This window comes from Acomys minous (genome assembly GCF_964271855.1).
Source record: "Acomys minous genome assembly, chromosome: 2".
NCBI classification, from domain to species: domain Eukaryota; kingdom Metazoa; phylum Chordata; class Mammalia; order Rodentia; family Muridae; genus Acomys; species Acomys minous.
In genome coordinates this window covers 94,518,103-94,543,169 of record NC_140484.1, presented here as the reverse complement: position 1 = coordinate 94,543,169, position 25,067 = coordinate 94,518,103, and the positions used below count along the sequence as shown (strand labels likewise).

The following is a 25,067-nucleotide window of genomic DNA, read 5'->3' as shown; positions in this document are numbered from 1 at the left end:
TAACTATGTAGTCAGTACCTGAGCAGGCCCACAGGCAATTCCAACTATATGTTTGGTGTCCAGTCCTGGGAGTGCAGTAGGTTCTGGCTTGGTCACACGCAAAGTGTCAAAGTGCTGGCACTGATCATTGCTCCCCCAGCTGTGTACCTCACTGTCTTCTGTCAGAGCAAGGCAGTGGGTAGAGCCTGCAGCCACATCAATCACCTTCTTCCCTAGAGAAAAGATGCAACTAGTTACACCACTAAGCCTGTGGCTGTAGTTCCAAGAAAGACATCTGCACATCTGCTCACAGCTACACAAGAACAGAAAGCATTTAATATTAACTTCTGACAAGTAATACATTCCTTTAATATGAAGTTCAATTTCTTTAATTGCACAATTCTATTAAAATACAAGTCATGCTGGCACACGCCTTTAATCCCAGCACTCAGGAGGCAGAGGCAGGCAGACCGCTGTGAATTCAAAGCCAGCCTGGTCTACAAAGTGAGTCTAGGACAGCCATGACTACACAGAGAAACCCTGTCTAGAGAAAAACAAAAACAAAAACAAAACAATTTCACGCTTTGTCAACTATTACTTGCTAAGAACACTGTCCACAAACAAGGAAAAGCTACAGTATGAAGAGTAGGGTTTTTTTCCTGTTCCTTATTCAGAATTTTATTCAAAAAAAGGCTGTGATATTTTAAGCTCATATCCCCAGTCTTACTCATATAACACACACACACACACACACACACACCACCACAAAACCACAAATACCACAAACATACCATAAAAGGCACGTCCTGCAATTAACTACGAAGATCACAAGATTAAATAAAGCCTGATCCCTTATTCATGTGCACTGTTCAAGAACTTCTTAGGGCTAGGCAGTGGTGGCGCCCACCTTTAATCCCAGCACTCAGGAGGCAGAGGCAGACAGATCTGTGAGTTTGAGGCCAGCCTGGTCTACAGAGTGATTTTCAGGACAATCAGAACTACACAGAGAAACAAAAACAATTCTGATGGATGAGAGACAATACTTAAAGCAGCACTCATTTAGCTTTTTTAAGAGATAGGTTTCCTGAGGAATTGTTTTCTAAGCATGCGTGGCCACCAAAACATTCTCATAATTAATTTGTTGACTGATTAACTGATTGTCTCCTGGGTAGGAGAGGACATGCCACAGCACACAAGTGGAGGTCAGAGAACAAGTTTGTAGAGTTGGTTCTCTTGTTCTACCTTTATGTGGGTTCCTGAGATCAAACTCACCCCACTATACTTGCACGGCATGTTCCTTTACTGGCTCTTGTCCCACTGACTTTGACATTTAATTAGGTTGGTGGAACAATGGTATTTTAGTTGATAGAGTTTTTTATTTATTTTTATTTTATTTTATTTTATTTTTTGTCTCCAATACCACAAATGTAGCCCATGCAAAGTATACTCTGCACTAAAGACTTTTTCTTAAAAGGAAGCCTACCCTGTTTTCAAAGTCACATGATTTAAGTATTTTTATAGTAAGTATTGATGTAATGTTAGAAAAGCATTATACCTTTTCTTGTAGGTGAGTCTAGCATAATCAACAGAGTGTTTCTATATAATGTCAATAAAATCAGCTGAAGAAAACTGTTCTCTAGACTGTTCTGAGTGACTGTAAGTTAACAGCAATAGTAATTTAAATATTCCTATAGTAAGGAATTAAATAACTTGTAATAAATAACTGAACAGCTCAATTTTCTGCATTAATAGAGGAAAATATAAATAAGAGGCAAACTGAATTGCAATAGAGTTGCACAACACAGTGACCTGTGTTACTCTACAACTTACCTCAGGAGCTTGGGAATAAACCCCTGATAAGCAGAGATGACTCATAGTAAGCAAGGTATTAACATACTATAAAATAAAACTGATAAACAAAGAACTGACACATCGCACTTAAAAGCTTCACTTCCAAACCCTCTCAATAAAGAAACAGAAACTGAGAAAGGAAAATGAGTTGGTGTAAGGATCCACTAAACTAGTCTTTGAAACAAAATGCAGACCAAATCCTGTATTTGTGAATAAACTTTTATGGGAGCTCAGCAGTCCCACTCCCTTAGCAATTAATAAGCTAGCCCTTTAAGAAGGCTGTATTGGGCTGGAGAGATAGCTAAGTGGTTAAGAGCACTGTCTGCTCTTCCAGAGGTCCAGAGTTCAATTGCCAGCAACCACATGGTGGCTCACAACCATCTGTAATGTGATCTGATGCCATCTTCCGTTGTGCAGGTGTACATACAAGCAGAACACTGTATTAAATAAATCTTATAAAAAAATGAAAAGGCTGTCTCATTGTGAACTAAATAAAATACCAAAGGGCCCTGTGGACATACATGTTCTGACCTTGAGTGACTCACTGACCTCAACTTTCTGTGCTTTCTTGTCAACTCATCTGTACTTCACCAGCTCCCCCCTTAGGAAAGGATAGACAACCTACAATCCCACTAGACCAATTATAGAGAAAAAAAGGAGAGTGTTTTCCCTTTACAAAGTCCATGCTGTAATAGGTCCACACCACACTACAGAGGACCCTGCACTCACACCCACACTGACTTCCCTTTCCCCCCTCCCAGTCTGCAACGCACATTAGACAGTCCTGTAACCAAGCATGTATACCTTACAACCAAGAAAAAGGTCATCTCAGACCAACTCGGGAGGACTCAAGCCTACTTCCCACTGGGACCCCACAGCACAGTAAGTCTCAAAGTAAATAAAGTAAAAGTTAAATTTGATGAGAATAATTTAGGCCATCTATTAAAAGAGATCAGCCACCTTCCATTATCTATAGCTATCAGGATGTTGGTAAGTTTCAAATGACAGTCCACTCACTGAATATAAGGTAAGTAAAAAAATCTGAATAGATTTGTAAGGCTTAAATTTTACTTCTGCAATCACCTTGCAAACCTTCCAAGAGTTTAGGATAACGGACATGTTCTTCTGTTCCATGACCAAGCCTCTGATTGTCACCTTTTCCCCAGGAATAAACCTGGCCATCTTTTGTCAAAGCAATAGAAAACTGACTTCCACAGCGAACTTTGATGACATCTAAGTCTTGAAGTTTTTCAATCAGCTTTGGGGTTTTGCAGCCATCACTTCCACCTCTACCCAACTTCCCATAGTCACCATCTCCCCAAGACCATACTTGACCTAGAAAATACAAATAAATACATGTAAGTAAAAATCATTGCACACTTCAATGGAAGTTTTAAACAACTGAAAATAACATAATCCATAAAACAGGTTATTGCCTACATGTAACCTAATTTATATTTCAGATTGGCGTATTAGTGATTGAAAACAAGAGCTAGAGAGATGGCCCAGTAGTTTAGAATACTGCACTTGGGTCTGGAGAGATAGCTCAGCTCTTAAGAGAACCGACTGCTCTTCCAGAGGTCATGAGTTCAATTCCCAGCAACCACATGGTGGCTCACAACCATCTATAATGTGATCTGATGTGCATAATACATTGGAACGATACAGAGAAGATTAGCACGGCCCCTGCACAAGGATGACACACAAATTCGTGAAGCATTACATATTTAAAAAAAGAAAGAAAGAAAAAAGGTCTTTCAGATGGCTACTCTTTCAAAAGCAGCAGAAGCATACTGATCCTGGAATGAGCACTCTATCATCAATAGGCTTTAGGTGGACATGGCAGTGCTGAAAGATTTTATCTTGAATAAAAGACATCCTCAGAAGTTGGTTCTCAATATGCCATTCAAGCTCTGTAGGAGAAAACAGACTAAGAAATTCCCCAGTTGATGCAAGGACTGACAAGGTGCAGAAGTGACACCACCATAATACATGTAGACAAATGCACTGCCTAAAATGGATGCATTTCTGACCATCAAGCCTGAACTTCCACATCAACTCTCAATAAACAAATAAATAGGAGCTAGGCATGATGACAATGGCCTGTAATCCCAGCACTATGGAGGCCAAGCCAAGAGGAAAATAAATTCAGACAGAGACAGTGAAGGCTACTTAGCAAGATTGTGTCTCACTAATAAACACTAAAATATATAACTACAGCTAGGCAGGAATAGATTGGTAGAGTAGTTGGATCCTGGATCCAAGATTCCCAATACTACCAAAATGTGTGTGTGTGTGTGTGTGTGTGTGTGTGTGTGTGTGTGTGTGTGTGTCTGTGTGTACAATCTCTCTAACAAATACAAACAGAAAGCTGAAATTAAAAGCAAGCAATTTGGGATATAAAGTGAATACCGTATTTTTCAAACCATAAGATGTACTTTTTTCCCCCAAAAGTGGGGGGGGGAGGGGAGTTAGGGTGTGCCTTATGGTCCAATTGCTGTTTTTACCATTTTTATTGTTTTACTCCTCTAAAAACTGGGTACATGTTATGCTAAGGTGTGTCTTATAGTCTGAAAAATATGGTATATAAAATAAAAAATACTAAGAGCAAGTAATTTCACATTAGATTATAAAGTATACAATGACTATGAAAGATTGGTTGTAATGAGGCAATAAAGGCTAAATGTTGGAGAATGTATTAATAACGAGACAATTCAGAATGTCAATCATCTATTTAGCTGTAATTTTTAGTCAAAGAACAAAATAAAGTAACCACTAGGAAAGGTGGTAGCCCCTAGACAGCCACCTGCTTTCAAGAACCCACATCCTGGGAAATTCCTGGGCCTCTTCCCTGAAGCTGAGACCTTCACTGTGGTAGTTTGAGTGAGAAATGCCCCCATAGTCTTGGGCATTTGAACACTTGCTTTCCAGCTGCTGCTGCTGTCTTGGAGAGGCTTAAGATAGTACAGACGGCTAGAGGAGGCACGTCACTGGGGGCAGACTTGAGAGTAAAAAGCTTCACCTACTTCCAGTTTGCTCTCTCTGCTCTGTGCTTACATTCAAGATGTGGTTTTTCAGGCTCCTGCTCCAGCTGCCTTGCCTACCTGCTGCTATACCTCCCAGCCATGATAGCGTTTAATGCTCTGGAAACACAGCTCAAAATAAACTCTTCCTCCTACAAGTTGCCTTGGTTATGGTATTTTATCACAGTAACAAAAAAGTAACCAATACACTCACAAATATAAAGGAGGATGACAGGGAGAGCAGCAGTTGCATGAAGTTCATACAACTCCAAAACTCACTCATCCAGGCAACAAGCAGCAGCATCCCTAAGAAACTGCCCAGGGCAGCACAAGTGCTACATACCATTCTCGGTCACAGCCAGGGTTTGAGCGTCCCCACTCCCACAGGCAACATCGATGACCTTTAGTCCTTTAAGTCCAGCCACCAGCATTGGAATGGCCTCGTCTTCACTGGAGCCTTGAAACAGATACAGCAGTCATTCTCAATGCTTCTCAGAAGACGCAACCCCCTCCTACCTCAGGACCGTACTTATGTAGGGCAGACATACCATGGCCCAAGCGGCCGTAGTTCCCACGGCCCCAGGTGTACAGCTCCCCCTCAGCAGTGATGGCTGCACTATATGTGCTCCCACATGCTATGTGCACCACGTGCTTCCCAGCCTGCTTTCCTGAGAAAGCCGAGATCACCTTGGGCTCCTCCAGAGGCCTGTGGGAAGAAAGGCAACAAATAGCATCTTAGGCATTTCTTGAGAGTTAAAAAAAGCAGACAGGTGATCAGAACACAAGACTTTTTGCCTTTCTATCTCAAACACCAAACATCACCACCTGCTAACCTGAACCCAGCCAGAGTACCTACACAATGAACTATAAAGCAACTCTACCCTGAATGTCCCCAAGCACAGTCTATCAGCACCAAAGCAATGAACTGCTGACACACCTTACAATATGGCCACACTCCAAAATATTGTAAGTAAAAGAAATAAATTCTTTTGTAACTGACTATAATCAGTTCTAGAAATTACAAAATAATATGAACAGAGGACAAGACAAAAGCTGGTAGGAGCTAGATTTTACAGATTAAAAAGTTTGAGAAAATAAGATAATTGAAAAAAATAATTAGAAAAAAATCCAATTAGCAAAGTATCCCATGCTTATAATCTGAACTATGCATCCTATGATAAACAGCATTTTCAAAGACATGATGTTTGGCTCGCTTTGTGACTACAGACAAGAATGGGCACAGCAGGAGAAACCCAATAATTGCTGGGCACAACCATTCTCTTATTTCAGCTTAAGTTTCAACTCCTCCAAAAGTTTTTCTCCAATTCCTGTCATTTGCACTGATCTTTTCCCTTCCCTGAAGCAAGGAAGGTGATTGATTTGAATGACCTCAGCTAATCCTGACTTCTCTAAGAAATACTTTATAGGAAGTCTACTATAAACACTGCAAAGAAAGCAAATTAGAGGCTTAATCCATCCTATAGTGTGCTGTCCTGTACCTTGGTGCCTTTGGAGTCCATGCCAATCCCACCCTCCAGTCAGAGAATAAGAGTCATTCCAAACTCCTTTCTTTTTCACCAAGGTTTCTCTTATTTTTCTCAATTTCTTACATTGTAGCTTTGGGGTACTTCTAAAATAATGCACCATACATACCACTAGTTTTCTTGCAGGCTGAGATTCTTCTCAGAGGCTATTCTAAGCAGTGATGTTTCCATCTCTACCCTCATGGTATAAAAAGACAATATACCTTCCAGTCCCTTCTCTACCAACTCACAGACAGTCCAAGTTGAGATACGTTTGCCTGCCCCTTGCTCTTGCTCTGACTTCATGAAGTAAGCTTGCCCCAGGAACAGCACATCTACCTAGTGCCAAGATCTTTCCACCAGGCTCCATTTGCAACAGCACAATATAAAATGATTCCATTACTCTGTAGGAACTGGCAGACGTCTCAATTTTTACCCATGAGCATTTAAAATACCCATTTTTCTGTTTTATTTCTATTCATTCATAACCAAAAGCTTCAACCCAGTTAGGTAAGATTGATTTTTATGCTTGTAATAACAATATCATAGTTCCACAGGTTGTATTGACAGAAGACACGGTGCAATGTGCAGGGCAATACATGGGTATTTCTGTGTCTAGAAAACATGATGGAGGAGACAGTTGCTAGCCATATCTAATGCTGGCAACAGAGCACCCTCTACTTGAGGCAAAGTTCCCAAGGAGTCAGTCATCAAGAATAGATACATGCCGGGCATTATAGCCCACACCTTTAATCCAAGCAGAGGCAGGCAGATCTCTGTGAGTTCAAGAACAGCCTGGTCTATATAGTAAGTTCCAAGACAGCCAGAGCTACATATTGAGACCCTGTCTCAAGGGAAAAGAAAAAGGAGGACAAGGATGAGGACGAGAAAGAAAGAAAGAAAGAAAGAAAGAAAGGAAGGAAGGAAGGAAGGAAGGAAGGAGAAAGAAAGAAAGAAAGAAAGAAAGAAAGAAAGAAAGAAAGAAAGAAGACACATGTTGTGTCTCCCTCCTTATCTAAGCTCTGCAGTAGGCAAATGGAAATCACCCCTGACATTTTCCAGTCTGTTGTGAATATGGACAACCAAAGAGCGTATCAGTTTCTGAAAAGGCTGTACGTACACAGTGTCTCCATGGCCCAGCCGTCCGCCATCCCCACAGCCCCAGGAGTACACCTCCCCTGTGGCAGCCAAAGCCAGATAGTGGTGACCATCAGAATGGGCAGCAATTTTCACAATGTTTCTGGAGGCAAGACCCTGGACCAGTTGTGGAGCCTAGAAAAGGAAAATCAGGAAGAACATTAGTCAGTCATAGTAATGGACAATGAAAACAGGATGGCTCTCCCATTCATATTCCCTCTGCGCTAACATCTGCAAAGGAAGAGTAGGAATCACCAGGGCTTCTGACCTGTTCTCCATTCGAGCACCAAGAGAACAGTAGGAATTCTCCAAGTGATCCATGGAATGGCAAGTGCTGGTGTGGAAATCCTAGGGCAGGCAGCCCATGTAACAAAGACACACAGCTCAAGTACGTGCCTTAAATGAGAGCACGCAGGTTCCAATGCACCACCATCCTCATCAGACCCCATTCTTTCTCTGTCAACTCTCTTACACATGAAAAACTGGTTTACAAAGTTGTGACTAACAATGAGAATTACTTGATGGAGTTCTCGATCTTAAAAACTCAAAACCCTGATGACAGTAATTATCACAACTGAGTAATTTAAGCTGGCTAATTAACATATGAATGGATACCAACGACCAAGAACTACACCATGTGGCATCTACAAGCAAGGACCCACCACTGAGGGAGACATGCAGACACACTTAGCACCTACCAACATGTCACTGTTGTAAGCTTGTGTGTACACACGGCCATTGCGGGACAGGATCAAGAAACGCTTTTCTGCACAGGCAACCTGCATTACCCCCAGACTGGCAAGGCCTTCACACTGGATTGGGCCAATCACATTGGCGTAGTATTTCCATCCTATTAACCCCCAACCTATGACCTCCTGCAATGATCCCTGTAGGAAAAGAACACATGTAAATGATTTCTTTAGAGTAAAAGAATGCCCAAGACTAATACTGAGACACTACATAAGCTAAAAACAAGAGACTGACTGAAAGCATCAAAATAACTCAGAACATTTCACATTATCTCAGTTAAATGGTAACCTCGCTGGGTTATTTTTCAACAATATTTCATTTTAAGAATACCATTCAGAAGGTGGCCCTTCAGCAGATTTTTTCAATGCTCAAACCACATCAGGTTATTTTTCGTAACAGAACTGTCAGAAAATCAAAAGCCCAAGCATAAGGCTGGGAACAAATGCTTTTATTGGTGGGGACAACGGGAATGACACTATGTGGGATCAATCTGAAGGTTACTAGCCCATGCTGGCTACCTACTAGCAAAGGCACATATTCATGCATCCCCAGGAGTAAACACAGGAACATGTGCCAGATCAGCCACGACAGTATCATTTGAGTAGCAAAATTCTGTCCATTAAAAGGAGATGTGTTAAGAAACAGATATATTGCCAGGCATGGTAGCCCAATATAGCTCTCAAAATACAAGCATTCATAGACTCTATGAATTCAAGGCCAGCCAGGGCTAAAAAGTGAAACGTTGTCTCAAAATAATAGTAATAATAACAACTATGGCAGGAAATGGTGGACAAGGAGGAAAGAGAGAAATCCTACAGGTCAAACTCAAGACATAACATATTTATTAAGACAGCTTTTATTAAGAAGCCATGCCTATTTACTAATACAGAAAGATGACAGTGTATCTATTTGGTGAGAAGAAATAGAAAAAAGAAGCTAAATGATAATTGTACCATGCTACCACTAATATGTTCATTCCCAGAGAACAGTGAAAAGTTTCAGACCAGGCTAGCAAAGTGAGATCAAGCAGATTGGATGCTGAACATATGGAAATCAGGAGAGGAAACAATAGTGCATTGTCATATACAGTCCTGACTTTGAACCATGTGGCTATGTTTTATACTTTTTTTTAATGAACTCTTGTTCATATTACAAATAAAAATCTAAAGAAACTTGGGTTGAAAACCAGCATTATTCTGTATAATCTTGAGAAGAATATTACCATTGCAAACATTCATTTTTCTCATGGATACAATAGGGGGAACATTGTGACCAGCAGCTGTGTCACATGTGATGTCTTAGATGGGCAGGTATGCCCCAGGTTCTTGTCACAGAGGCCAATCACTACTACCACCATACTATTATCTATACATTCTACATGACATACGACAGCACTGCTACTGCATTATAAGCAGCATTACACACTACCTGCCTCAGTGACAGCATATGTGATCAGAGTGAACAAGGCCATGGGTCTGATTCCCAGCACTAAAGTAGAACAGATTCTCTGGCATTTCTATATACATGCCATGAAGCCTGTTGTCATGTGGGCAAAGGTAAGCTCTCTGAGGTCCCTAATTCAGTAACTAAGTCCTATGTACTTGTGAGGAGTGAATGAAGTTCTGAATAAATATGTTACTGACATGAGCAATGTCAAGGACCCAACTACCTCAGGCTCATGAAAATGAAAGAGTTCCCAGGTCAGACACAGAAAAATGGCAAAGCCTCCCACCAGTGAGAGTACCATTATTCACAGTGCACGTGTGTGGAAGGTAAGGAGACTGAAGCTTCTTCCTCCCTCCCAGCTGTTTACAGCCTGAGATTGCTCCTCTGTAGACACTTGCCACGGACACTGGCTTAACCCCTCCTCCTTATAGTGTATTTATACTCACACAAAAAATGCACTGTTTCAGGGCTGTAGGTGCCTCCATCTAAGTGAGCACAGACCATTTGATCGAAGCATTAAATACCTCATTACCCACTCACAGCAACACTATGAACTACGGGCACATGTAGACATTCTAACCACCAGTATCAGAAATCAAATTTGGCACATACACAGAATGAGAATGAGAATGGTTATAGCTTAGTGTTTGTGGTAGGTAGTGCTGGTTACCAACCGGGCAGAATATGGAATGGCCTGGGAGGTGAGCTTCTTGACATGCCTGTGGGGAATTATCTTGATATTTAAATAGAAAGACAAATTTTAACTGTGGGTGGAACTACTCCCTGGACAGTGGATGGAAAAAGCAAGCTGAGCACTAGGAAGCACTCACTATTCTCTTGACTATTAAGTGTGAATACATACAAGCTGAGCAATGTTTCAAGCGCCTGCTACAATATATACTAAAACTTTGAGTTACAATAATCAGCCCTTTCTCCCTTAGGTTGCTTTTGTCACAATTTTGGGGGTGTTTTGTTTTGTTTTGCTTTGTTTTTTTAATCACACCAACAAGAAAAGAAACTAAGACACTGGTAAGGCACCTGCCCAGCACCTTCACAGTCTGAGGAATTTTCATCATTGCACAAGAAAAAAGCCCAACTCTAGCACGTACCTTATGAGATGTTGGAGAGCTACACAGAGGAGGCATACATGGTGTGGCCAGGCGATCTAAATGAGCCATGACAACAACTGCAGTTTGTCTTAAATCAATGGCAAGTTCATTGTCTTGAGGAAGAGTAAGGTACCTCAGGAAACTCTCATTGGGGCTCAAAGGGCCAGATAAAAGCTAGATTAAAAGAGAGAAATAAACAGAAACAGTAGAAGAAAAATTATCGCCATCAACTTCTAATCATTACTCACATTTTTGTGTTGAGTTACACACTTCCTGTATATCTTCTTTTAGCTATCAAACTACAGTGCTAGTCACATAACTACATTATATATTTTTATCCTTCTACACCTGGCACATAAATACACATAATACTGACTGTATAATCAATGTACTTTTTGTACCACACACGTGCAGACTCCACATGGCCTGTTGATACAGCAAAGCCACCCTTTAGGAAGACTCCCCTCAAACTCTAATGAGGAGACTGGAAAAATAGCTCTGTCCATACAGTGCTTAGCATGAGGACCTAAGTTCAACTCCAAGAACCCATGTAAAAATGTCAGGCACAGTGCTCTGCACCTGTAATCCCTGAACAAGGGAGGATGAGACGGGTTCACTTGGCAGCCAATCTGAACTACCTAAGGAATTCTAGGCAAGTGAGAAACCACATCTCAAAAAAATAAGGTGGGTAGCTCTTGAGGAGTAAAACCTCAAATTGACCTTAGCCATCCATACAAGGAAAAGATTGATGGAGACAGACAGACAGAGAGACAGTCAAATAGAAAAGCAAGCAGGCAGGTAGGCATTCACATACCTTTTTTTTACGTATAAGAACACAGAGCAATCTCTCTGAAACATAACACAGTAAGTAGTTCAACAAAGCTAAAAACAAAACCCTCATTTTGATACAAATATTCTCCACTTTAGAGAGGGATTTTGTTTTATTTCCTGGTGTTTGCAGTCCCAGAAACTGAACCTAGTGCTTTAGATTTGCTGTGCAAGTACTCTAAGAGTCTTTAACAACCCTCACCTCACCCATTTGAATTTCAAAGCAACGTCTCTTTAAGTTACCTGGGCTAGTATTAAATCTTTGATCCTCCTGCCTCAGTCTCCTAAGTAGAGAAGATAACAGGTCTGTACCATCTGGCCTGGCTGTCCACTCTACTAAAGCCTTATCTTATTTACAGCCAACACCATATTTCTTTTTGTTTTGGTTTGGTTTGGGTTTTGGTTGGGGTTTGTTTTGGGGGGGGGTGTTTGTGTGTGTGTCTGTGTGTGTGTGTACACACACATGTGTGTGTTTGACACAGAGTTTCTCCATGTGGCCTTGGCTGTCCTAGACTCACTTTGTAAGCCAGGCTAGCCTTGAACTCACAGAGATCCACCTGCCTCTGCTCCCCAAGTGCTGGAATTACAGAGGTGCACCACCACACCCAGCTTAACACCATATTTCTAATTCTTGTTAAAAGTCTTATTATCACTTACAAGTGTTAACACATAAATTAGGCCAAAGTGATAATGAAACACCTAACTTTTTATAGAAAAATAAAAAGACAGAGCCACAGTCTGAAGTTTCATGAGTATTTGTTTACATTTACAGAGAACAGCCTAACACAGCATCTTTAATTCACTCCCCAAAACAGTCAACAGCTGCTGGGAACACACAGGCACTAAGCCAGACACACAGAGATCACCACAGCTAACTCAACAAAGACCTCTGCAAAGTCAACATGACAGGCAGTACACAGATCTCTCTAAAAGGTCAGTGGATCCATGCAAATCACATTCCTCTTCCTAAGTACAAATCTGAAAGCTGCCATACAGAAGCATCTTTATAGTACGTATGATACTTTACCATTATAATATAGTGCATGTGACCTTCTACACCTACCCCCATCTCACTTACTGCTATCACCAGTAAGCAAATACACCAAAGAGACATCTTCTTCCATGGATGTACACACTATGGCTTATCTATAATAAAATTATTTCCTTGATAGTATCAGATTAAGAAAGGGTTACCTATACACAAAACCCCAGCAGATACTCACATGCATGTCGCCCTCTGCATGTGGCATGTCCTTACTACCGATGATGCTCTGGAACCTCTGCAGCAGAGGCAAAAGAGGGGCACTGGTACCCTGGGCGGAACGCTCATTGTCAGTTTCCTGTGCCCCACTGTCCCACAGCTGAAGCAGTAACAGGATCGCAGACAACATTTGGCTGAAAAGGAATGAGATTTGCTCTCTAGTAAAAACAACTAATGTCTACCATACCACATCAAAACTAAACAAATAAATAATTATAATTATAGGAGGACAATGATAAGAGAAAATGCTAAAATCATGTCATGGAAATAATTCTTGGAAATTAAATCACTGAATTAATGCCAAGAATTTTAGCAAAAGAGAACTGTCATCTATTGATAAGTATAAAAATAGCTAAGACATTCAAGTAGTGCTTTCTACATGAAACTTCTAGGACCTTAAGTCAAAAAATTAAGAATACTTATATCAGAAAGATAGCTACTTAGAAAAAAAAATCTTAAAAAAAAAGAGCTCCTAGATAACCAAATAAATTAGCCTAAAAAGAAATAAAGATAATAAAACAGACTGGCACAAAAATAAACACAGGGGACCAAAGAAAACCCTTGACTGGTGCCACATGGCCCAAGCGGGCAAAGTAAGTCTGAGACAATCCCCACCCAGTGCTACACAGCCTAGACAGGCAGAGCAAGCCTGAAATGACCACAGCCCAGCACCAAACAGCATGGGCAGGACATAGTACTCCTGAGATGACCCCGCACACCCAGAGGCCCTGGGTACTACTAAGATGAGCAAGGAAGTGGTGGAGACACCACTGGGAGAGGGAGATGAGTAAGATTGGGGTGCATGATGTGAAATTTACAAAGAATTAATTAAAAGTTTTTTTTTTTTTTTAAGGAGAAATACAAAGTCCTGGGATGGAGGTCTTCCTACAGAATACCATTATTTGCTACAGCAACAAACAATTAAATGAAATTTCACAACAGAACAGGTTTGCAGATATACAACCATCTCCTGAGGTGACCTGAGCCTCACACCACTCACCTTAGTGTGCCTCTCTGAACAGCCAACTCCAGCAGGATGGCCAAAGCCAAATGCTGGTCCTGTAGAGGAACCCCTCCTGGTCCCTTAGTCCCTGGTGTTCCATGGACATCCCTAAAATGACAGCAACAGGAAGGCTAGGCAACATCAGAGAAAGCATAAAATTTTAAATTATACCAGTAGGCTAACTATATTCAATCTCCCATGTAAAAAGACAAGCACATATACATACACACATACAAACATACACACACACACACACACACACACAGTGGGAGTAAGGAGAGAGGGAGGGAGAAAGGATGAGGGAGAGAGTGAGTGAAAGATCTTTATTAAGTGGGAGTGCTGTTTTCAATGCGTGGGATCAAATCTTAAGCCATGGACACTGGTTGTTGGGCTCTATCACTGAACTCTACTAAAAATGTTAGCGGTTTTGGTTTGTTTGTTTTCTTGGTTTGGTTTGGTTTTTTGAGACAGGGTTTCTCAGTGTAGCTTTGACTGTCCTAGAGCTCTCTCTGTAGACCAGGCTAGCCTCAAACTTAGAGGGATCTGCCTGTCTGTCTCCCAAATACTAGGATTAAAGTATTGCAGCACCACCAGCTAGCTAAAATGTATTTTTTAAAAAGCTTGAATGAGCCAGAAGTGGTGGTGCACGCCTTTAATCCCAGCCTTGGGAGGCAGGGGCCATCAGAGGATTGCTGTGAGTTTGAGGCCAACCTGGTCTACAAAAGCGAGTCCAGGACAACTAGGGCTACACAGAAAAACCCTGTCTCAAAAAAAAAAAAAACAAGAGGCCAGCCTGGTCTACAAAGTGAGTCCAGGACAGCCAAGGTTATACAGAGAGACTCTGTCTCAAAAAAAACAAAAAAATAAAAACAAAAAAACAAAAAACAAAAAACAAAATGCATGACTGTAGATATTGTATTACACCAAAACATAAAATCAGCTGCATCATTACACAACAATTAGAAAGGTCTCTAATGGAGCTGGGCTATAGCTCAGTTGGTAGAGTCCTTTGACTAGCATGCTCAGCACTGCATAAACTGGGCAGGGTTACACTTCTTTATAATCCTAGTACTTGAGGTAATAGGTAGAGGCAGACAGATCAAGGGTTCAAAGTCATCACTAGCTATATAGTAGTTTGAGGCTAGCCTGGGCTGCATGAGAGCCTATCTCAAGAAAAAAAGGGAAAGAAGGAGGGAAGAAGTGGGTGAATATGGGAGTGTTTAGGTATTTTCCAATTTAAACAAAATATTGTATCAACTTTCCCATTAAAAAAAAAATGGAGAATTGCCAGCAGCAGTGGCACAATTCTATGGCAAGGCCTTCATCAGCATTCCCAGGAGAGAGACTCGTGGCTCATGTACAGGATACCAAAGGCATCCCTGTTGACTACAGAAATAAAGACTAATGACTTCTGCTGAGGAGACTCATGAGTGCACTAACTTTCCTTCTGTGTGTCTTTGTATTAAATTTTGTATTACTTTCTTTAAACTAAAATAAATGTAACTATAGATTCATATTCAAGCCAAGAGCAAAAGCACACAAGTACAGTCGCCAACTACCAAGGAGCTCTGGACTACAGTATGCTATGCCAAGTAGGTGTCCCCACTAAGTTCAATAGAGCAGCCTCCTAGGAACGGGAGGGGACCACCAGGTTGTGTAAGGAGGGGTACAGCTGCCCAGGCCAAGTCAGAAATGGGGCAAGTCAAAACTCCCATTTTGATCTCAGTCACATACAAAAAATTAAAAAGTGTAGCTATATGCTACAGTTTTGATCATAAATGTCTGCCAAATACCCATGTATTTGCTAGCTAGTCCCAAATCCATGGCACTATTCAGAAGTGATATAACATTTAGTAGAAAAAGCTGAGTACAAAAGTTAATTTTTGCTAGTGTAAACCTAAATGAAATACTACAACTCTGGAATTCTCCCTTTCTCTTTGCTTATTGGCTGCCATAAACTGAACAGGCTCTCCCATGGTGAACTGTGCTGACACAGGTCCAAAGCAACAGGGCCAAGTAACCATACACTGGAGTCTTTGCAATCATCAGTGAAAACCTTCCTTCCTTTCAGTTGGTTGTCCAGGTTTATATTACAGCACTAGTAAACGAAGAACAGGTTCAAACTTTTTTTCTGTAGGGAGAAGGATCAAACCCAGTTGTACATGGTTAGCAACTGCTCTACTAGTGGGCTAGGCACCCAACACTAGTCAGAACATTTTGCTTGAGTAGCCATGAACTCATATATTATCTACGAAGAATTCAAGGCAAGCACCATCAATCCCTAAAACACTGGTTGTTCATTATCGCCAAAAGCCCCACAAGAAGTACTCAGTACTTATGGATGGATGGATGATGGATGGATGGATGGATGGATGGATGGATGATCAATACCTCCAGAAAACAATAAACAACAAAAATATCTGATATTTGCCATTACATTCAACATAGCTTCTTGGGTCAAGACACAATAAATATGAATTAAATTATGTAAATGGCTGAGAACAGGCCAGAGAACTGGCTCAGCAGGTAAAGGCACTTGCTACCAAGACTGACTTACCTGAGTTCAATCCCATGGTGGACAGACATGGTAGAAAAAGAGGTTTTCTGACCTCTGTACTTTCACTGTGACATACGCATCCATACATACACCTACACACACACCTCACATACACACACATACCTCACATAAGAAAAAATAAAATGCACAAAAATATTTTAATGTGTATAGCAAGATCTTGAAAGTATGATGAAAACATAGCAGCAAAACTTAGCCATCAAGTTCCCTAAATCTCAGTAACATGAGAAGACAAGAATGTGGCTGACGCATACTAGAGCTATTCCACAGAAAAGCAGGAAAAGTACAAACTCACCCAGTCACGACAGACCTGAGGAACCTCGTTGCTCTCTCTACCACCTCCAACCACACAGAGGATACTGTGCTCTCGTCAAAGAGCGAGGCTTCAGGAAGGGCGCGAAGGGCATCCAGTGACTCCTGCAGGAGCTCACTGCAGAGATCCGCATCCTCCCCTGAGCAATACACAGTAAGTCAGAGGAGGCTGCCCACCCCCGGGCACTGAAGACAAGCAGAGTTCCAGTCACTCCCAGTGAACCTCCAACACCTCAGGTGAAGAGAGAGTCCTGCAATTCCTCACTCACCAGGCCAAACTCTAACACACCTGTTGACATTCTAGTTGACCTTTGATGTCTCTCAAACAAGCAATAAGGATTGAGCATCTCTTACCTGAAATGTTGGGTGTCAGAAGTTATTCTTTCTCTCTCTCTCCCTCCCTCCCTCCCTCCCTCCCTCCCTCCCTCCCTCTCTGTGTGTGTGTGTGTGTGTGTGTGTGTGTGTGTGTGTGCGCGCGCGCACACACACGCGCACTGGTCAAAAGATTTCAGAATTTGGAGCATATCGGATTGCATACTTTCAGATTATGAGTGCTCAACTGATAACTTCTTACTAAGGCATTCCATGGCGAAGGAGGTAAGGTAGGGTTGAAATAAATGAACACTCTCTTTAAAACACAGACCTGAAAACTCAAAGCAACCCTGTAATCCCAGTATTCAGGGAAGCAGAGGCAGGCGGATCTCTACGAGTTCGAGGCCAGCCTGGTCTACAAAGACATTCCAGGACAACCAAGGTTAACACAGAGAGACCCTGTCTCAAAAAAACAAAAAAAATAAAACAAAACAAAACAACAACAACAAAAAGACCTTAAGGTAAAGAAAACAAGGACATATTCCCCTGAGACAGCCTCAGGGACCTGGTAGTCTAGCTGGTAGGTAGCCAACCAGGAACTTGCTGTAGCAGAATTGTTCAAGGAATCCAACACTCCTGATTTATAAAGGAAAGAGAATGGCATGCTGCATACACACCTGAACGCCAGGCCCTCCGCAAGAAGGCAAAGGCAAAGGAGAGTGCTGCTCGAGATCCAACTCTAGCAAGTCCTTCTACCCCTCTGCCTGTGGGACGGGAACTACAAATAAGCACAACAGGTATAACTGGGTCAGTCCAAAGAACATGAAAATAATCAAATAAAATGAGACCGTGGACCAGGGTGTGGCCTATGACCTTCTTTAGCTGTCAGGATCCTTAGGGGTTTCTAGTATCAATCTTTAACCTTGTAGAAAATACCTTTTATAAAGGAAAAGTTTCTCTATGAAGACATGAATACTGCATAGAGAAGCTCTGTGCGCTTGCTCTATGAGGGCCTGAATAGTGTGGAGATGCTGTGTTGACATCTGTGAGGGCCTGAAGAGTGCCAAGGAACATGTGCAGAGGAAGCTGTGTGCACATCTGTGAATGACTATGTAGAGACAAGACCAATTTGCTGCTTCCATTTGGTGCCAGGAACACAAGAATATGTTCTAAATGAGAAATACAAGTATTACAAAATAGAGCCTTTAAAGCTGAGTACACATGTTAAATCTGACCAGAAGACTTTGGAGGGCTATTACCAACATTTTCCCTTGAGGAAACTATTCCTGTGTAACCGTGAAGCTTGGCTCTCTTCAGACATAACCTTGGACCCAAGAGGGAACCTAGAGCCCCAAGCCAATGTAAATGATGGCCTCTTTTTTAAATTATTATTGTTGGTGTTGGGGTGTGTGTGTGTGTGTGTGTGTGTGTGTGTGTGTGTGTGTGTGTGTGTGTGTACACACACAAATAAGTAAATGCAATCTATTATAAATCCAAAAAGTTGTGGGGGTTTTTTTGTTTTGTTTTGTTTTTTAAAGATTTATTTATTTAATGTATATAACTGCTTTATACCTGGAAGCCAGAAGAGGGCACAAATCTCATTATAGATGGCTGTGAGCCACCATGTGATTGCTGGGAATGAACTCAGGTCCTCTGGAAGAGCAGGTGGTACTCTTAAAAGTTGTTTTAATTTTAGGAATTCCTTCATTTAATAAAGCTATTTCAACTAACTCACCAATGCTTAAGCCAAGAGAGCATTCAAAATACTTCAGATCTTAGGTTGATATGACAGACACACAAGTGTGCTCAAGGTCTCTTAGCATCAATTACTCATGTATACAAGCTCTCAGACCAGTGACCATCACTGGGCAGCTGCCTATGTGATCTGGAAATGAAAAAATAGTGTGCCAACCTGTAGTGATACGAAAAGCGAAGCCTCTGTGTGCAGCTTTGAGTAAAATGTTACAGGAAAGACTTGGCTGTGTTTAGGTTAATCAGTAGAGGCTATGTGAACTTTGAAGAAATGTTGTCTCCCTGGAAAATCTGTACTTGTAACACATGAGAGCTTGGTCCTATGTTGGGTTATGTTTGAGTAAAAGAATAAAAGTAACAGGAGTGAACTCCTCTGCTCCTTTGGGAATGAAGGCTTAGCATCTTGGTGCACCAGTCTCTCTACTATGGCACCTACAACCAACACCAACCATTACCTGCAGGGTAACTGGAGCTGGGAAAGGTTCCAACTACCAAAGTTATCTTGCTCTTGCTGCCTGAAAGAGCAGACAACCATACAAATCTCAGTCCCTTTTAACCATGGCTAGCCATAATCAAAATTAAGAGCTTCAAGTTTGCCAGAAGTATCTTAGGACCAAGGTTGTGCAGCTGCAAGCTCTCAGACCATACCAAGTACAGACTTTCCAGGGAGACAACATTTCTTAAAGGGTCAAACAGCCTCTACTGATTAACCCAAAGGCTTTGCTAGAACACTTCACTCAAAGCCAGACACGGAGACTTCACTTTACATATCACTGCACCAATTATTTTCAAATGGAAATAAACCCCAGAGGTCCCTTGGCACAGTTAACATAAAAACTTAATCTAAATATGACAACATGATTTTAATGAGGAGGAGAAGAGAGGTGAGAGAGAGGGAGAAGAAAGTGGAATAGGGATGAGGGGGAGGGGAGGGGGAACCAAATGAAGCTACTGTTAACACTGGTCTGCAAGATGGATGAGGGTTTCCCACACTTCCTGCTGCATTCACTACACAATACCCATGTGCACTCTAGGGAGTGAAAACCCACTATCACCACCAAAGAAACAAGCTCCTAAGCATACAAAATGTGAGTTACCCTGACACTCTGTTCTTCTGTAGACAAGAATTTTCAGTTACACTGAGGAAAAAAATGCAATTTTACATGAGCCTTAAATATTTTAGTAGTTACTAGTTAATACCACAGAGGGAAAAATGCCGGTATATTAATAAAGACTTGCAAATTTAAAACTGTATGTCTAGAAGCATCTTTAGTAATAGAGAAATGGCCTTTAAAAAAAGAGAGATAGAGATGCCAAAGGGTTCTTCCATTTTATTATTACCTTTTCTTCTCAGCGGGAGGCACAGAAATGCTGCTGCTTTTCCACTTGACTTTGACATTCTCCTGGAAAACAGTTCTGTTCAAGGCAATGAAATAGCGTTCTAGGATCACGAGCCTCTGCTTCAACCTCAAGGCTGACAGTGTAGTGGTGGCTGACTGGACCGCCAGTGCTTGCTGCTCTTTAACCAGCACAGAGAGGCACTCCTTCAGTTCATTCACGTCTGAAACACAAGGAGAGAAAACGTTCAACTCGTCAGTACTGTGGGCATGGTAGTCTGTACCACTGAGAAATCAGACTATGACAGTAAGAAACACCTAGTACACAATATATCAGTGCCCAAAGCATTAAACACTGTGGACATATTAGCTGGGAGTACTATATGCCCACATAGGAAACGCTGGCACAGAGAGGTTAAGTGACGGAACTAAAATCACACAGCGGGAGTATAGCACAGGACAAGGATGGATTCTGGCCTCCATTGTAGACTGTGTCTCTGTAATCACCATGTACAAGTTGCTAATACAAAACTAAGGGCTGTAGAACACTTACTTAGCTTGCTCAAGGCCCTGAGTTCAAGGCTTAGCCCAAGCGAATAAACATATCCTCAAGATGATAAAATCAAACTTCTCAGGAGCCCACATCTACTGTCAAAATAAAAACAATGGTTTCAAAAAAAAAAATGTTTTCCTCTGACACGTGGAGGTACATGCATGTGTACATGCGTGTATGCATTTGTGTTGATGTGGTTCTGTACATGTATTCCTGTGCATGTGTGTAGGCAAGAGTACATGTGTGTGGAGGCCAGAGGACAGCTTCAGGTGTCATCTTTTATGTGCTATCTACCTGTTTTTAGATAGAGTTTCTCATTGGCCGGGAACATGCCAAGTACACTAGGCCGGCTAGCCAACAGCTCCAGATATCTGCCTGTCTCTTACCTCCTCAGTGCTAGGATTACAAGTGAGAGCCACCAGCTGGGCGAGGTGGTGCATGTTTTTAATCCTACCACTTGGGAGGCAGAGCCAGGTGGATGGTTGTGAGTTCAAGGCGATCCTGGTCTACAAAGGGAGTCCAGGACAACCAAGGCTACACAGAGAAACCCTGTCTCAAAGAAACAAAACAAAACAACAACAACAACAAAAAAGAACAAGTGAGAGTCACCACACCTCATTTGTTTTTCATATGTGTTGTACCAAAAGTAGTGTTTCAATAAATGTATTATGAGTAACTAATGAAAGAAATATACTATGGAACTATTTTATTGGAAGATAAAGTAATCAGGGTGTATGATAAGTACTTAAACTACACTCTCTAGTGGGTGTTTGAATTTTTTAATAAGAGTTTTTGGGTTTTGTCTTTTAACTAGCAATAGACAATCATATGAATAAAATAACTTTTAAAAACATTTTGGCCTAGGTAACTACCTAACACTGCACAAAATTAAAGCTGTAAATTAAGTTATCTCTCAACAACCCCAGCTCTGTTCCTGTGTTTATGCTCTGTCTTTATTACAACAGTCACCAGCATCCAAGATTCGGACCCTGACAGACAACCACAAAGCAATAACCAACCTCCTATGAACGGAAGATATCAATTTTCTGCCCACCTATCACTTGAGCATGTTTCAAAAGCATTAGAGACTACATCTCACCAGTTCCCAGGACTCAATTTCATTCCTGGCCATCAGGTGCTGTATTAGGATGCCAGGCCTACACACAGGCAAACTTAAACTGAACTGCCTAAGAGATGACTGTCATGGAAAACAAGATAAACAACACCCTCAATTCCACATCAGTCTCAAAGCAGGAAAAGCAGAATTTCTACATGGTATTTCTACTTTGCATGTATAGAGGTAGGGAGGGAGGGGGGAGGCTGGGGAGTGGACCTCCATACTGATTTCCTTAGTGGCTAAACATACAGTATCATCAGCAATGTAAAAGGGTTCCTTTATTGCCATATCCTCATCAGCATTTGACACTTGTTTTCTTAATGATATTCATTCTGTCTGTGGATGAGATAGAATCTCACTGTTTTAATATATTTCCCTTCTGCCTGTCTTGGGGGGAAAAATCCTAGAAGTCCATGTAACTAATTACTGAGTTTTAAAAATACATGAAGTAAAGCCTGAAGACCTGAAAGAAAAGCCCACCATAACACTAAAGGCTTCAATACTCTAGTAAGGAAAAGAAGATACATAGCCAACCTTCTATTTATTTCTCTCACTACAAAAGAGACACTAGAAAAACAAAGGAGACAGAGAACAGGGCCAAACCAAGGGCATGGAGAAGAGGTGCCCAATCAGGTACAGGACAACCACAAAGAACCTCAGTGTCCATCAAGAGATGAGTCAATAACCAAAATGTGGCGCATACACCTAATAGTGTCACAGTCAGCCATGAACAAAAATGGAATCATGAAATTTGAAGGAAAATGGATGGATCTGCAAAGTATAATAGTAGGTGAAATGACCCAAAGTCAGAGACAAAATTCATATGTGCTCCATCATGAGAATCAGAGCCTATAATGTATACATGCATGCATATAAACAGGTATAAGTGGGGGTAAAGCCCCCAAAACTATAAAGGAGACCACAAAAGGTAATAATAGGTGACAAGGAAAGATGAGGGTGGGAAGAAGGACACATGAGATGTGAAAGATGATAAAGAGAGGGTGGCTTACAAGGAGGTGAGAAGAAGCAGATCACTACACCATGCTTTGCTTAAAAATGTCATGATACCTAACATCTTGCATGCTAATTTTACATTTTTTAAAGTATTACCAGCAAAGAAAACTTGGATAATATCAACTAACTTGACACTATTTAGGTTCACACAACAAGGCTCAAGTTATAACCTAGTGAAGGGTTACCTAACACGTACACCTGGCTTCCATCCTCAGAGCTGTAGATCAGAACAACATCCTGTTAAAAATTCAGAGAATGGCAGGCTGTGGTGATGCACAGCTCTCATCCCAGCCCCTGGGAGGGAGGCAGAGGCAGGGGGAGCTCTGTGAGTTCTAGGTCAGCCTAGTCTACAGAGTGAGTCCCAGGACAACCAGGGCTACACAGAGAAACCCTATCTGGGGGAAAAAAATTCACAGAGCAGAAAAATACATACTGTTCTTGGCAAGTACATAGAAAACAATCAAGACTCAACAAGTTAGGAATGAAATTAAATAAAATGTTTTATTAAGCCCAGCAAAAGTAAGTTAGTAATCACTAAAAAGAAGTATATCAAAATACCCTAGCATTTGAAAATTAAATAACAGACTTTGAAAATTAAAAACAATTTTCAAGTGAATTAAGACAGAATTTAAAAATCTAGAAAATGTCAACACAGCCAGGCATGGTGGTACATGCCTGTAATACCAGAACTTGGGGAGGCAGAGGGAGGCGAACCGCTGAGTTTGAGGCCAGCCTGGTCTACAAAGCAAGTCCAGGACAGGCAAGGCTACACAAAGAAACCCTGTCTAGAAGAAAACAAAACAAACAAACAAACAAACAGATGTCAACACTGCTGGGAAGGTGAACAAACAACAGAAAGATAAAAGCTCAAAATCTGTGATCTAAGAACTACCTTTAAAACAAAACAAAACAAGAGGACCGTAGATAAAGGTACTTTCCACCAAACCTAGCTCAATCCACAGGATCCATGTGATGGAAGAAGACAACTGGCTACCGAAAATTATCCTCTCCATTCTGCACATGCACCATGGCACATGCATCATCGCACATAGGCACACACAAACTAAGCAATCAATCAATCAATTAAAGTTAGCAGCAGGTAGAACAGACAGAACACAACAAAGAGCAAGCAAGAACAAAGAAATAAGATTAAATAAGAAATAGAACAATGGGACAACATCAATTAAACCAGTTGAAAAAGGTAAGTTAAACTGATAACTTCTAAAATTTTTTGATTACAACAAAAAGAATCGAATGTCTAAATTACACTAATACGTGCTAGATAAAAGCATCAGTGCATTGCCTTCCTCAGTCTGCTGAACTTACAAAGCACTATGAGCTAAGAACTATTATTTACTACAGGTAAAACTCAAATTGTATTTACACATTTATATTTATATACACATAAGGAAAAAACAGTTTAAATGCGCATACCAAGCTCATAAGAGCAAGGAATCCTCAAAATAAAATTATAATTGTGGTAGCCAGTTATGTCTTTATGATTCATGAATTTTAACAAGAAAATTTCATGTATTCTTTGTGAATTGAAACCTTTCTGGTGTCTAATAATATAGCTCAATGCTATAGCATGTGTTTAGCTTGTACAAGACCTTGACCAAACCCCAACACACATGAAAACAAATTTTTGAAACAAAAATGCACCAGATTTTTTTAAATATTAAGTTAAATAAAATAAAGGAAGACCAAAGAATAAAAGTGTTAAGTTTTGCCGGGCGGCGGTGGCTCACACTTTTAATCCCAGCACTTGGGAGGCAGAGGCAGGTGGATTTCTGTGAGTTCAAGGCCAGCCTGGTCTACAAAGTGAGTCCAAGACAGTCAAGACTACACATAGAAACCCTGTATTGAAAAACAAACAAACAAACAAAAAAGTGTTAAGTTTTACTTGCTTGGATAAAAAAAACAGATGAGTTTTTAAATGCTAAAAAAAAAATACATACAACTAATATTTATAGAGTGAACAAAGACTTGAATAAATTTCTCCAAAGAACATTTATAGATCAGTAGGCATATGAGAAAAAATGCTGAACATCACTAAATCATTAATAAATATAAATCTAAACAACAGCATGCCATTTCACACTCATAGGATGGATATTATCAATAGAAAAATAATGTTAGCAAGGACCTGGAGAAAATGGAACCCTTGTGCACTGACTGCTCAGAG

At 40.9% G+C, this 25,067-nt stretch overlaps 1 protein-coding gene across 2 annotated transcripts in view; it reads right to left on the bottom strand.

Annotated features, from left to right (window-relative positions):
* The window catches only part of HERC2 (HECT and RLD domain containing E3 ubiquitin protein ligase 2), a 176,555-nt gene that overhangs the window by 130,427 nt on the left and 21,061 nt on the right, over window positions 1-25,067 (bottom strand). For both annotated transcript variants that reach the window (XM_084771347.1, XM_084771348.1), the window contains exons 5-16: window positions 20,203-20,422; window positions 17,787-17,887; window positions 16,781-16,937; window positions 13,908-14,018; window positions 12,870-13,041; window positions 10,819-10,992; window positions 8,212-8,400; window positions 7,497-7,648; window positions 5,402-5,559; window positions 5,197-5,310; window positions 2,914-3,165; window positions 19-212 (exon numbers count right to left, since the gene is read on the bottom strand). In XM_084771347.1, the coding sequence (XP_084627473.1) occupies window positions 19-212; window positions 2,914-3,165; window positions 5,197-5,310; window positions 5,402-5,559; window positions 7,497-7,648; window positions 8,212-8,400; window positions 10,819-10,992; window positions 12,870-13,041; window positions 13,908-14,018; window positions 16,781-16,937; window positions 17,787-17,887; window positions 20,203-20,422 (1,994 nt within the window). The remainder of the gene's footprint in view (window positions 1-18; window positions 213-2,913; window positions 3,166-5,196; window positions 5,311-5,401; window positions 5,560-7,496; window positions 7,649-8,211; window positions 8,401-10,818; window positions 10,993-12,869; window positions 13,042-13,907; window positions 14,019-16,780; window positions 16,938-17,786; window positions 17,888-20,202; window positions 20,423-25,067) is intronic.